Below are 14,458 nucleotides of genomic sequence, written 5' to 3'. Positions count from 1 at the left end.
TTTTTTCACAGAGGCTGCAGCTGAAAGTCATCTCAGGTTATTGTCTACTGTGGCCCAGGCAGTGAAAGGACAAGGCACCATCTGCTGGGTGGACTGTGGGTATGTCCTGGGGATGTGAGGTATGGTGGCTGGAGGGCCGGGCGTGGGCTCTGGTGGGTGGGGTGGGAATTGTTCCTGACTGATACTCTGGGAGAGGGGATGTGATGGAGCGATGGCTGCAGAAGGACACCCCCCCTCCCCCCCCCCCCAGCAATGCTGCAGGACGCTGTGGGCTGGAGGAGGGGCAGGTGTGGCTCCCGCTCCTGTCTTTCCGGCCCCGCCCCTCTTCTTCCCTCCTCCGTAGTGCTTTTACTTTTTACTCTGTTGTCCTGTGTCACTTGATTTTGCCTCCTCAGTGGGTGGCAGAGGGGGCCTTGGTGCCCAAAGAGGCAAGATGATTTCCAGGGCCACTCGGGGGGCTTGCTTATTGGGTGGGGGGGGGTCTGTAGCCCGGGCCCTTAATAGAGGACTCCAGTGCCCACGGTACAAAAGCGGTGGAGCCAGCTGACGACCTGTCTGTTGCCTTGGCTCCAAGGTGGCTCCATTAGATGTGTCAGTCCTGGACAGGTGGCTCAGTCCTTCCGGCTCTCTCCTCTGGCCTGCGTCCCTGCCCCCACGCGTCCTGATGATGATGCTGTGAGCTACTTCTCCTCCTGCCTCGCCTGCCCCTCCCGGAGACTTCCTTGTCGGTGTTGCGGTGGCAGAAGCAAGCGCCGGCCCGTGGGAGGGAGAGCTGCTTCTGAGTGTGGCGAAGGGGGCTCTTGCTCGAATTCCTCTGATGCTTTTGAGTTTGGGAGTTTTGAGTCCACGGTGTGCTCAGCTTCCCTTTCCTTTCAGTCATTAGGAGTAATTGCCACATCTCCCTGTGTTCAGTGCTTTTGCTGCTGGGATTTCTATACACACACCTTTTGTCACATAATTAGCTCCCAGTTGGGCATAGATTGGCAAAAACAGAGCAAAGACACATAGACAGTGAAACATACGGAAAAGGTCGGGAAGAATAGGTTTATTCTTTGCACGTTTGTTGAGCACTGGCTGCACGCAAGGCACTGCGCTGCACTTGGTGGATGCCAGCATTTACATGTCCTTTTGACAAGGACAGGAGGTGTTTCCAGAGCCGCTGAGTGCAGCCACTCCTCACCTGGACTTGGAGTTTATCGGGAGTGTGGGCTTGGGAAGAGGAGAGGAGAGGAGCATAGGCGGTATTTCAGTCTTGTTAGTACGGGGACGAGGTGGGCTCTTCTGGGAAGAGAGGCAGTTCTTTTCCTGCATGGCCCATAAAGATCTCTGTAACCTTTACTGTCTCTGTCTTTGCCCAAGTCACAAGCCCTGCCGCTACCCTGTGGGGTTCAGTGAGCTTTTATGGGCTGCACTCCAGTGCAACCTTCTTCCGCTTTATTCTGAGTTCTAAGTGGCTATTTTGCAAACGAACTTCTGGGACACAACAGTTTTATAAGCTGATAGCCTCAAGCTGGTCCTGCCCATCGTTGGAGAGAATTGAAGGAGATTCATATTTTGACAAAGCACTGAATGAGACCGGGAGAAGTCTTAGCCAGTCGGTGTTTGCTGTAGGGTGTGTGAGAGTGTGTGTGTGTGTGTGTGTGTGTGTGTGCGCGCGCGCATGTACACACACACGTGCCTGTCTGGCCTCACGCCTCCCAGTTGATTCAAACACCAGCGAAATGGAACAGACGGCTCACTAGACAGTTGGCAAGATTGTAGCTGTTGGTTACTTCTAGTTCATAGTTGGGCTGGAAGTGTTCTTATCTTCCAGGTGTGTCTCTGTCTCCCATATTTTACCAGGCGTGATCTGTGTGACTGGCAAAGTACTAAAGCCTATTAGAGGAGACAGGGTGCTTTGGAATCTCCATGCCCAAAGATGACATCAGTCCTGCCAAGCTGACAGAGCCTCATCACAGGGAGTTCTCATCAGGCTTGTAGGTGGCAGAAGTGGGCAGAAGAGCTTCGTTTAGCTGCGCCATCCATCTGGGTCCATTCAGCAGACATTCCCGAGCACTTACTCTCTGCTTTGAGGGACACACATGGCTAACAGTGTCCTCGAGGAGCGCAGTGTACAAGGAGGAGAGGAAGCAGACACCTAGCCAGGTGATTAGTCACTTCGTTCTGCCTGGAAAGGTTGAGGAAGACTTCACAGAGGAGGTCGAATTCAAATTTGGGGCAAAGACCTCAGAATAGCAGGTCTTTAAAGTGCCCTGGCTTTCCCTGCAGGCAGCTCCCTGTGGTGTGGGCCCCTCGGGTCATCTGGCCCTGGACAGGCAGGACTTTATGGGGCCAGGGTTAGTGTGTGAACACAGACCAAGAATAGAATTCAGGACTCATTTGGAGACATGCTGTCTGGAATCAATGAAAGTGCAAATGGGAGAAATAATCCTGTGACTTTTGATGTTCTAAAATGAAAATCTGGGGGGGCCCCTTAGAGCTTAAAAGAGGTAACCTTAAGACAAAAGGATTGACTGTTCGCATAATTGCTACTCAAGTTATGCCTCTAAGAGGAAGTATAAACTGCGATATTAAATAGCTTTTAAAAGTTTAGATGGGTAGGTGGAATATGGGGCTATAATGGATGATGTTGGCAGCAGGAATACCTGGGTTCGAGTTTGAAGTCAGAGGCAGGATACAGCTAAATCTTCCCAGAACGGCCAAAGGGATAGAACTCGGAGCTCTGGTCCGTGCAGGCCACCCTGGGTGGCAGTTCACGGATCACCGTTACACAAAGAGATCCCCAAGGACACGAGCTGGTTCTGCCCGTCTGCTCAGCCACTCCTGCTCTGAGACTTCTGAATGTGCCCCGTTAATTAAGGGAACCCACCGTGTGCACTCCGGACCCTGTGATGACAGCCCTCAGCTGTTGTCCTAAACGCACTCAGTCTGTGTTTATGAGTCTGAATGAGACGCCCTGGGATGGGCAGAAGCGCTCCGGTGGGTGCTCTCTGCGGGAGAGTGAGCAGGGGAACAGCAGGTGGGCAGCCAGAGCACAGCTGCCCTCGAGTAGGCCCTGCTGTGTGTGGTTCCCCACCTCTGCTTCCTGCCCTGCCAGTGAAGGGTCGGAGGTGGGAATGGGGATGCCAGGGCTTGGGGTGGGTGATGGCCCCTCTGCTTTCCCCCCTTAAAAGGCAGGTGAGGGGGACAGAGGGCATCCTAGGGGGAGAGAAGACAGTGCTCCGGGGTGAGGTGTCTGTAGAGGTGTGTGCAGTAAACACAGGCCCCGGTTGAGGGGTCAGCTCCACTACTTACTAGCCCCATGACCCTGGACAGGTCGGTTACCCTGAGTCTGTTTCCTCATCTGTGAAATGGAACAATAATACATATTCTGCCTTCTTACCGGGTCTGTGTTGAAGATCTTTGTAGAATAGAATTTAATGTGAGATCCCATTCTACTCTTGTTGTCTTTCATCTGGGCCAGACTGTCAGGACATTCCAAGAAGCTGGAGGGAGGGAAATGCTGTGTTTGTCTTCAGGAGCTTTTCCTTGGGTGACGACCCCTTGGTCATTGTGAGGATGGTCCTGAAGAAGCTTTTGGGTGTGAGAGTCAGCCCAGTGGACAGGGTGTTTTGCTTTGGCCCTTAAGAGCTATGCAGTGCTGTGGAACTTGCAGGACTGCAGGTCAGGAGGCCTGGCTCTGAGTCCAGGCTCTGACAGCAAATAGATGTGGGACCTTTGGCAAGTCACTGCCCCTCTCTGGGCTTCAGTTTGCTCTTGTGTGAAATATGGAGTTGAATCTTCCAAGTTGCTCCCATCCCTGCATAGCCTGGTTCAGAGCATTCCAGAAGCTGCCAGGCTCATACGTGTGTACACATACGTGCTCGTGTGTATGCATGTGTATACAGACCCATGTATTCATGGAAATGTGTGGGAGGCTGTGTCTTCCAGTCTTCGTGTCTCTTCCCACCCTGGGTGTCTGCCTCGTACGTCTCTCCGGTCCCTCCCTCCCAGCATCTCTCCTCTCTCCCGCTTTGTTCCCTCTCCCCTGATAGTTTCTGTTGCTCCTTCCCTGCTCGGGTCCCTGCCTCCCCCATTCTTTTGGTCTTTTTCCTCCTCTCTTCTGTGTGTGGATATTTCTTCTCTTTTTCTTGCTTTTCTGGTGCTTTCCTCCCTGCTCCTGCCTGCGTGCCGGCTGGCACACGTACCCCTCTCCGCTGGGCCCCGGGCCCCCGTAACCTGTGGCTCTGAAGTGTCCGTAGGGTTTCTGGCTTCTGTCCAGGGATTTGTCAGCTCTCCCTTCCCCTCACTCCACCTCCTGGCTCACATCTCAGCAGCCACGCTCGGGTTGGCTGGTGGTAGTTGTCCAGCTCTTAAGTGGGTTGAGTATGAGGGAGTTGGTATTCCCCACGTGCCCTGCAGCCTGGCATCGGGGCTCAGCCTTGGCACGGAGGGCTGCTTTCTGGACGGCGGAGCCGGAGCCAGCAGGCGGGAGCCATGCCCGGGGTGCTAATTCCTGGGGCTGGTTCTCACGGGGCTGAGGCTGCCCGATGGGGCGCCTGCTGCCTTCTTTTCCTGAGGGTTTAAGGTCATTACCTTACCACCTGCTCTCATTCTCCCATCTGCTTTCTTTCCCCTGGAGCAGTGCTGGCTTCCCAGATCCAAGACGTGGGGCCTGCCAGGGCAGGCATAACATATTTTGAAGCCCATGTTTTCTTCCAAAAATGATTTGAACTTAGCATTTGCTCCTTTACATGTGAGCGTGTTGAAATTACCATGGGATAAAGCAGGCTTCCAGAAGAGATGCCGTGTTTTGTGTCGTGGCTTCAGACACCTTGTGGCACACTGCTGTGCCCTCGTGGGGGTGACGTGTCCCCCCTAGGACTGCTGGGCCGCGGAGGCAGGTGGAGGATGAGAAGGCACGCTCTTTCTCGTATTCCCATCACTCTCAGGAACTCTGCTACATGATTCGTGTGCCTTCGTGAGGTTGGCACCAAGGAGGACAGCCAGACTCCTGTTGTGGGAGTCCCTTCGTCATCAGGGCTAGCGACCAGCCACCCAGGTCCGGGCAAGTTGAAGGCCCAGCTGTTCTAGGCTGTTCTGTCTCGTGCCTTTGCCCTCCGGCTACCTCCTTCCACATTGTCCTCTGCATGGGGCACCTTGCAGGCATGCTGACGGTGTTGTTTTGCTCACTTGCTCCTTATCTTGCATTTTTTTCATGTCTCTGAAGTGGGGGCACGTCCCACCTCTCCTCTGCTACCCACCCTCTGGGGTCACAGGTCCATCCACTCAGAATCCCGTGTTAGACCCGAGCAGATGGAAGAAAGGGATTTACCCCTTCTTTGCTGGGGAAAGGAAGGCTGAGTTGGCCAAGGCACACAGTGTCCAAGACAGGCTGGGGGCCTTGCCTCTGGTCCTCAGTGTAGTCCGCTTTCTACCCGCTGCCGGAGGCGGCCCAGTCTCCACCCTCTGTCCTGGCTTCTGGCTCCCGGTCCATCCGTCAGGATACAGGCAGCCTGCCTTGATGCTTCAGTAATACTTGACCCTGTAGGGGAATAGAGAGCTCCATCCAGCTCATGGACAACTCCCGCATTCTGCAGCTCGGGAAGCCAAGGGCCCTGCCAGAGGCCACAGGCTGGCTAGCGGCAGAGCCAGATCTAGAAGCCATCAGTCACTCCAACTGACAGTGACTCAGGGGAGGGTTTGATACTTAGGCTGCAACTTCTCAAAGTCGAGTACCTCCCCTTCCCGAGCCTCCAGCACCTTATTTCTTCTCTTTCTTCCTACTCTTACCCCCCACCTTTCATCCCTGGGTCTGACTCCCAGGAGTGTGAGTTGCCAGTCTCTTGAATGATCGCCACTGCACGTGTCCATCTAGTAAACACAGCACCACGTACCTGCAGCCACTCTGCCCTGCTGGCCAGCAACCCACATCAAAGTCAGACGAAAACGCCCATGTGTATGTGTCTATCTGGGTCAGGGGTGGGGAGGGAAGTGTGAAAAGGCCTCGGTGACCTTTCACATTCTCTGTAGAGGAGAGCCCAGGGAGGTGGGGGAGGAGGGGATGTAGCAGGTCATGGGTGAGTAAATGGGCAGAGGGTGTTGAGGCTCCAGCCTCCCCAGCAGAAAAGGCTGGTTCCTGCAGGACAGTTGGGGGTGGCAGATGAGGACCTCTGCATGGCCAGTCCACTCTCTGTGGTTGTCCCCTCCCTCTCCATCCCCGGCAGAACAGCTCATTTTCCTGCTCACTGCCTTTGTCTTTTCCCCCCAGAGCCTCAGTCACTGGCTAGAGAAGGGCGGCAGCACAATTAATTGTGCATAATCTATCAACCCAGATCCTTTTAAGTCCCTGAGCTTGGGTAATTTCTCCCCTTCCTGAACTCTTATGACTTTTATTGTCCTGTGCAATTAGTGCGCACACACACGCGTGCGCACACACACACACACACACTCTGAGAGACAGAATCGTAGGAGGGAGGAGAGCCAATCTGAGAGCGCACTGTCAGGAATTTTCACCTGGCAGGATTCCTGGAGCTCAGTAGGCAGAGCCCAGAGAGCCAGCAGTGAGTGCCTCATCCCAGCGCAACAGCCGGCATCATTCACTCGCTCACTCAGGCTATTTATAGAGCGCCTGCTATGTGCCAGCAGCTGTTGGAACCCTGGGGAACCAGCTATGAACAAAATAAAGCTTGGTGGCGCAAACCTTTCTGATGGGGGCTGACAGTGGACATGCTGGTCAGGTGTGGAGACAGCGGGGAAGGGCATGTGACAGTGCTGGATGAGGGGGGCTGAGGCTCTGGGGTCTGTGCCAGAGATGCTCGGAGAGGACGGGAGGCTGGCTCCCCACCTACCCATCTGAGAATGTGTGCGTGTGCATGTGCGTGTGCGTGTGTGTGTGTAGGGGGCAGGGAAGAGGAGAGAATCATCGGGGAGTGTCCTATAACTTAAGGAGGGGAGAGGGTTGCACAGAGTCTGCCACAAGGAATCGTGTGGCAGTGACAGAGCTGTGGTCACTGGACAGCTGTGGGGGCCATAGGCTGCGGGCTGGGCTGGATGTGCTCTCGGGGAACCTCCGTGCCCCTCCAGCTTTACCCAGTGTCTTTGGAATGTTGCTCCTAAGCCTGGCCTGGGCTCACCGGGAGAGTGACACTTTTCCATGGAGTGGGTTCCCACACAGCCGGCAGGGATTGGGGTTGCAATGATGGGCCCCATCGCTTCTCTCTCTGCTTTGTAAAGTCATAGGCAGAGGCTGCCAGCCAGGCTCAACGGAGGAGAGAGCTGACATGGGGCTGCCTTGCAGTCTGGGTGCCCCCGCTGGATGCCAGCATGGGGCGAGGGGGGCCGTGGGCACCTGGACCTCGTTCCTGCTGCAGCCACTATTTGATGTCACATTTGGGTGGACGGTGGGTGGTCACAGAAACAGGTGCACGCAACAGAACAAAGCCGGACAGGGAAAGTGCCAAGGGAACAGTTACAAACATCTAAGTCGAGCCCTCCTGTCTCCCCTGGGGCAGGGAAACGGTGCCTCAGACGCAGTTGTCACACACAGACCCTCTGCCTGTCAGTGTGGCTTCTCCACAGAGCGCCCTCAGGACAAGGCAGACCGAACTGTAATCGCCACCGTCAGTGGAGGTGAGCCCAGCAGCCCCACAGGGCTCTAGGGTAAGAGTTCAGCCACTGGCTGAGTGGGCTGCCCTTATAGGGCCTCCTGATGCACGCTCTCAGCCCTTCTGGGTCCCCTCCGCAGCCCAGCTTATCCCTTCTCTCTGGACTCCCTATCTCAGAAGGCCCTTGCCAGCCTGAGGGAGAGGCCACAGCCTTTCCTTTCTAAGTGCTTCGTGTGTTTCTTTAGTCCCCTGTTTGCTGGGGGTGCCGATGGGGGGTGCTGGAAGCTGCAGCGGCTGCAGTGATGGCCACCACAGGTAGGGCTACGCAGGGAGGGAAGGCCCTGGGCCTGGGCTGGGCTGGGGGGCCCCTGGGAGTGCCTGACACTCTCCCTCTCCGACCCACACACCTGTCCCGCAAGACATGCTTCTTGAACTGCAAATGGCACATTTACACTTAAAATGAGGTCCCATAATTTTGCTTGTCCGTCGATGAGTGTGGCTTTTAGAATTGAGCTGAATGGTGTAATGAGTCCATCTGCTCTGGGGCTGGTGCTCAGCTGTGTGACGCTGGTGGCCGTCGAAGGTGCTGAGGTAGGTAAAACAGGTGGGAGCCGATAGGACTTCCCTCAGGTGGCTGTCATCCCTGGCAGAACAAGGTTTCTCATGCGGTGTAGACGCCGGGGACCAGTGGGTGTGGGTGTGGGCGGAGGTGCCCTCGCTGAGTCCATTGAGATGCGGGGAAGGGTCCTGCAGTGAGGAGCACGGCCCTGCGGGCACGGTAGCTGGCTGCCCCTGGCTGGCTGTCGGGCAGACCTGGCTGAATGTGGTGAGGTGGTGGGGAGGCCGTGAGAACAGGTGAGGTTTCTGGGGGCGCCGGCGTAGGGCACACGGGAAGCCGAACCTCGTGGTGGGGGCAGAGATGTCGGGGAGAGGAGGAAGAGCAGAGCAGGGCAGGGGCAGGTGTCAGAATCACCTGGGAGGCTCCTTAAAACACAGTCGCTCGAGGACCCGCCGGGAGTTTGGACTGAGCAGGTGTGGGATGGGGCTGAGAATTTGCACTTCTGACAGGTTCCTGGGTGGTGGTGATGCTGCTGGTCTAGGGGCCACATCTTGAGATCCCTGGTCTAACGGAAAGGGAGCCAAGATCAGAGGAGGTCGTGCATGAGCACTCGGTAAACGGTGAATGGCGCCCGGCAGACTCTTCGTATGAGAAGAGTTGCAGGAGTGTGATATTGCAGACGCTAGCACTTCACCAAACCTTTCCCCTTTGTCATTTCGGCTTTTGTCAATACCTGGTCAGATTTCATAACTCCTTCAACATCGCAGAACATTTCCCTCCTACTCTGGTTTGATGGTATATAGCAGGTGGCATGTGGCACACATCAGAGGTGTAAAAACAAAAACTTGCTGGGGCTGCAGGTAGAGCTTCTGAAGTCGTGATCTGCGGGAGGGTCAGGGAATCAGTATGCTTAAAAACTTCCCCAGGTGATTCTAATGAGCAGCCAGGACTGGGAACCACTGTCCTGAGCTTATTTTCCTTCTTAGAATGGACCATCTGCCTTCTAAGCTTCTGGGGCACTTCCTTTGTCTGGATCCATCACGTTGCCCCTTACAGGTAGTGATGTGTCCTCCCCACCTGCTTGCCCCTGTCTTTCCAAATCAGTCCAGATCCTGTTGGTTTCTCTACTTCCTCCTGTTCCCTGAGAGCCCATGCGTAGTGAGGGCCTCACTTGCTACTGAGAGTTCCAAGCTACCTGCCTTACTCTTGGGCACCAGCAAATTTTACTCCGTTAGCACCTTCGTGAGGGCTTCAGATAACAAGTGTCTTTTTCCTGACATTTGTGTCTTTCAGTGACGCAGAGAGTAGAAAATTGTGCAAGAAGATGAAAGTTGACCTAAGCGCAAAGGACAAAAAGGTCGAATTATTCCATTACCAGTAAGTACGTGTGGGCATTTCCAATTTCCAAGTAAATGCTGAAAGCTTTCATTGGTATTCTCAGCAAACCGCGATTTTTAGTGAGATTAATTTTATTTCAGAATGGTTCTTTTTCTGTGTTTACAATTATTTCTTAAAAAAAAAAAAACTTGACCTGTGTTCAGTAACTGAATCTTATTAAGATGCTGCGGGAAACCAAAGGTAAGTAAGTGTCTTCACAACCATTCCTAAAGTTAACACGTTTTTCTCCTCATTTGACAGGGATGGTGCGTTTCATACTGAATATAACCGAGCTGTGACATTTAAGGTAAATTTCCCTCCCTCATTCTCAGCAGAGGAGGAAGGGCAGAGTGTACAAATGCCCTTCCAAATGACCTGAGGGATTCTCATCTCTAGAACATAGATCAGCAGAATACCTGGAAAACTTTGTAACTGTTAAACGAGGGGGGATAACCGACCTTGTAGACAGTTTGTGACTCTATCAGCAGTTGTCCAGTGATACGTATGACGTCATGCCCTCCCCTGCAAAGGCCTGAGTCTCCCTTCGCTGTGGCTTCAGAGCCCTCCCTCACCTCTGCAGTGGTGTCCACAGGGGCCACCCACAGGCTGGAGGGGGCCAGCTGTGCCCAGGTGAGCACAGTGTTGTAGAACCCGGGCAAAGCAGCACCTCTGGGGCTGATGCAGCTCATTGCAGATGAGATGCCCATGTCAGTGAGATCGTTTCCTGCTACAAATGCAATTCAGAAGGAGATGGAAACGCATCAGTGAAAATAAATATGGAGATCCTCTGACCTGCAGGTGCTGTCCTGTTAATCACAAAGCAGCTCCCCCAGCCCTGAGTCCTTGCACTGCCCTTGGATTCTCCTCCTTCAACATGTGCATTCCCTTCCTCAAGTCAGTCTTCTTTTGCCTCTGGTCCAGGCAGCATCCCCCTGCCCTGGCTGGGGCCATGTGTTTCTTCTGTTCCAGCATATGCTGAACCCACCCTCTCTGACTCTCCTGCTTCTCAGACTGTGTTAGACCCTGGGCTCCTCTCTCATTGTCTCTCTCTTTCCATCTGTTTCCTTCCATTCTTTTCTGTCTGTCCATCTGTCTGTGCAGCTGTGCCCCTCTACCTCTGCCTCTCTCCCCCCACCCCCTGGTCAGTTCTTGTTTATCCACTAACACTTGTTCTTTTTTAAGTTGCTGCAGCTTTTACCGTACACAGGCTCAGCCTGATTACTCATCATCTTAACACCCACTTAGCCACTTAGAGAAAATTCTCCCAACTAGAGTTACTTAACCCCTCTTATTCTGTGTTAAGACGTCAGCTGAAGTCCTTGGAGGGAACACGTGCTCCGCAGGAATCAGACTTCGCTGGGTGGGGTGGGGGAGGTGCTGATGGAGAGAGGGGCGGGGGCTTTCCGTTTTGTGTTTGGAGGTTGTGTTCAGTTTATATTTAGCTGGCCCTCTGAGGAGTCTGTCCTGGGCTTGTGGAGCAGAGAGCAGCAGCTGCTCAGAACTGCAGTAGCAGGAGAGGAGCCCGGGTGGTCTGGACTTGCCTGGGTGAGGGAGGCCAAGTCCTGGCCTCTGTCTGCCTCCTTACAAAGACCAGGTGTGTGGGACCCGCTTGCTCCCGTCCTTCCTGTGATTTCAGCATCAAGAAGCTGGAGAAGTGGGCTGAGCATTGTACGGGGTCAGGGCCTTGGGCAGAGAGAGGGCATCCTTGGTCCCAGGGTCCCCAAAGTGCGTGGGGCCATCGAGGACTGGAGTAGAGCCCCTGGGGTTCTGCAGGGTGGGGGGCGATGGTGGAGCTCCCCGTGACTGCCCGATGGCTCCCGCTTCTTAACAGGGAGCAGCCACGAGCAGAGCCCTCCTTGGTCACGGATCCGTTTTCCTTTCAGGGTTTCTCCAGCCTCTAACTCCGGAAAGATGCAGGAGGCCCCCAGCAGGGTGGGTGCACAGGCTCAGGCTCATGGTCTGGCTGTTGTTGCTGTCACCCTGTACGGTCCTGCGGGGGCCGGGTCACAGGGACTAGGCCAGGGTCCCTAGAGTCCAGAGGCCAGATAAGTGAGAGTGTAAAGAGCGGGGAACTCAAAGAGGGGGCCTTCCTGTATAAGCGGCCTTTTGCTTGTCGGCCGACTGTCCAGCAAAATCCTTACTGTATATGAGTGGTGAGGACCAGAGGTGCCTGGAAGGCGAAATTCGGGGGGCCCTCGGGTGACCTTCTCCCAAGGCCTGTGGCCGTGGGTGTGGTTTCCCAGCCATGCAGACCAAGGTGCAGGGTGTTGGGCAATCTTCCTGGGATTCAGAGCACCCAGAATAGGACAGCTGACGGCAGTGTCCCAGGTGCCCCTCCCTGCAGACCTTTCTACCCAAGGTCTTGTTGGTGAGACTGATTTGGAGACTAAGAACCTGTGGATGGAATTATTCAACTTCAATTAAAGAAGAATCACCTGAAAAGCAAAAGATTGGTAGTATGAATGTTTCAATTATTACATTAAAAGAAGTGATTTTTTTTCCTTTTTCCATCCACATTCGTCTTTTTTCCTTGATGCTGAGGCAGCGGTGGGGGTGGTAGCCCTTTAACTTAGCTCGTGCTGGGATGGGACAGGAGCCTCCCAGAGCAGTAGGTCCTACCTATTTTGGGTTCCCAATCCCACTGAGAATCTCCTGAAAGCCATGGACCTTCTCCCTAGAAACAGTGCGCATGCACACATTGAAGGAAGTGTTTTCCTGTGAGTCTGGGGCTTCACAGACTCCTAAAGTCCATCGTGTACCCCAAATTGAGAGCACCGGCACTGGATCTTCTGGAACAGCAGGCGGGTGGGCACTTATAAGCGTCTTTCTCACATGGCTCGTGGCTGTGAGTATGGGTTTCAGGACAGCCCTGCTGCTTCCACTTTGGCTTGTATTGTCACGGTGAAGCTCTCACTAGGGACTGAGAGAAGGCGATCTGCCTTTGCCTGGTGGAAATGGCCCACTTTTCTTGCCAGCAGGCATTTCACAGCTCTGTTTGGACAGACAGAGAGCGTTACCTGAATGAAATTCTGCGAAGTCCTGGCTGTCTCCCACTCTCCCATAGTGCTCTTTCCAAATAGGAGTTTCCAGAAATAACAAGCCTCCCAGGTCCCCTATGTGTGACCGGTGGGTGGGCTGCATGCACAGGCTCATTACGGGGGTGTTTCCTTTCTCACTGCAGACCTCCCTCCCTTCTCCACCCCAGCACACCCAGTTCCTCATCTGCTCCCTGGAGCTTGGTCAGAGTGGGCAGAAATAACAGAATCTTGCATCAACCTGGGGGACACTGAGGGGTCATCTGCTGACATGGATGGCCAGCAACTCCCTTCCAGGGTTGGAGGGATGGAGCCTCGGCTGGTTTCTGTTACCCGTTTCTGGCTCTCACAGGCTTTGAGCAGCATTTCCCACATGACTGTCTGAGAGGGAAGGGAATGCAGCTTCTGTCCTGGATCAGTGAACTGTGGCAAGTGGGGAGGGGAGCAGAGGGATGTGCCCCCTGTTCCCGGCTGCATGTGTGTCCTGCCCGAGGGGAGCAGAGATTTGCATTTGCTCACTTGTCCACATGACAAAGGCCAAGTAAGCCCTTTATCCTGAAGGTCTTGGTCCGTCTAGAAGGGGGTCCTTAAGGAGAGAAATCCAGCACCCAGGGGGCCACAGCGATGAGCACCCTGCCCTGGGGGCTTCCCACCTGAGCCTCACAGGATGATCAGGATTTAACACACTCCCAAACCAGTTTAGATCATGAAATACCAAGCCGGTTACAAGCAGCTGTGATCACTTGCTTATGCGATTGACAGTTTTAGTGGCTGCCTGATGTGTAAGTATCTTACTTTGCACAGGATTGAAGACCTCTATTCAAATTGATCAGGGAGACTTTCTGGAGGAGGTGAGATTTATTAGAAGCACGTGCCTCTGTTTTGAATCAGCCAACTAATTGTCTCAGATTTCCTCTCTTGTCCGTGAAGAAGCATCGTAGGTGTCAGTGGACCAGAGTTAGGTGTCATGTGGCTGAAAAATCCTGGTGGGGTGCATTTTTAGGGCCCTTAGTAAGCTGTCAGTGGGTGATAGTGTGGCACTCCCCCATAGGGCACAGTGCATCCCGTTCCAGGCACTTGGGTCTCCAGGTAGGGAACAGGGCAGGTTCCCGATTCCCCCACCTCCCTCTTTTCCTGGCTAAAACGAGTTTTCCCTTCTCTCTTTTCGTCAGTCCGTAGTGGCATTTCTGAAGGATCCAAAAGGGCCCCCACTGTGGGAAGAAGATCCTGGAGCCAAAGATGTTGTCCACATTGATAATGAAAAGGTAATTTTTCTGTATCAGTTCTGATGGGCTCTGGAAGCTTCCCCCCTAACCAGGGTCTCCCAGGAGAGATGCCCAAGGAACTGAGAAGTGGGAGTATTTGGGGGCCTCCAAGGGAGCTGGGCCAGGGCCCTAACATTTGGTTCCCCTTCCCCGCTCTGACGGAACGAACAGGAGGTTACAGGCTGACTGCCTGAGCCCTTCCCCTGTCCTTTGCTGCCTTATATAATGTATTTTAGCGTGTTTAGATTTTCCTTATAGGGATATTGTTTAAATGTTTTCTCCTCATTAGGTTATTCAGTTGTTGGAACTGCCTTTGTGTTTTTCGGGTTTTATTTTAAAGTGGGTTTTGGTTTTTTGTTTTAAGAATAATCTGTGAGGTTTGGGTTGGATTGCCAGAGCCTTGGGTCAGGTCTTCACAATTCTGGGTCACTGTGTTAACTTTGAACAAGTTATTTACTTCAGTTTCTGGATTTGGCTGGTGTGGGGGGCTGGGGTCAGAAGGGTGGTTCTGATGTACGGTCTCCATACAGCCCTGACCCTCCTCCTCTCAAAGCCTGCCCCGCCTGACCTGCACGTGCCTCTTTATCCATGTGTACCTGTGTTTGTGTCACGCACACACGTGTGCCTTACTTGCTT

At 53.9% G+C, this 14,458-nt stretch overlaps 1 protein-coding gene across 1 annotated transcript in view; it reads left to right on the top strand.

Moving 5' to 3' along the window:
• PDIA5 (protein disulfide isomerase family A member 5) overlaps positions 1-14,458 on the top strand; it is a gene marked incomplete at its 5' end in the record, with an annotated part of 92,207 nt that overhangs the window by 24,727 nt on the left and 53,022 nt on the right. Inside the window, 4 exons of the mRNA XM_079921959.1 lie at positions 12-99; positions 9,439-9,522; positions 9,784-9,829; positions 13,730-13,822. Coding sequence (XP_079778085.1) covers positions 12-99; positions 9,439-9,522; positions 9,784-9,829; positions 13,730-13,822 — 311 coding nt within the window. The remainder of the gene's footprint in view (positions 1-11; positions 100-9,438; positions 9,523-9,783; positions 9,830-13,729; positions 13,823-14,458) is intronic.

The sequence above is a fragment of the Stenella coeruleoalba genome, assembly GCF_951394435.1.
Source record: "Stenella coeruleoalba genome assembly, chromosome: 5".
Lineage (NCBI taxonomy): Eukaryota > Metazoa > Chordata > Mammalia > Artiodactyla > Delphinidae > Stenella > Stenella coeruleoalba.
This window is presented reverse-complemented; position numbering and strand designations above follow the sequence as displayed.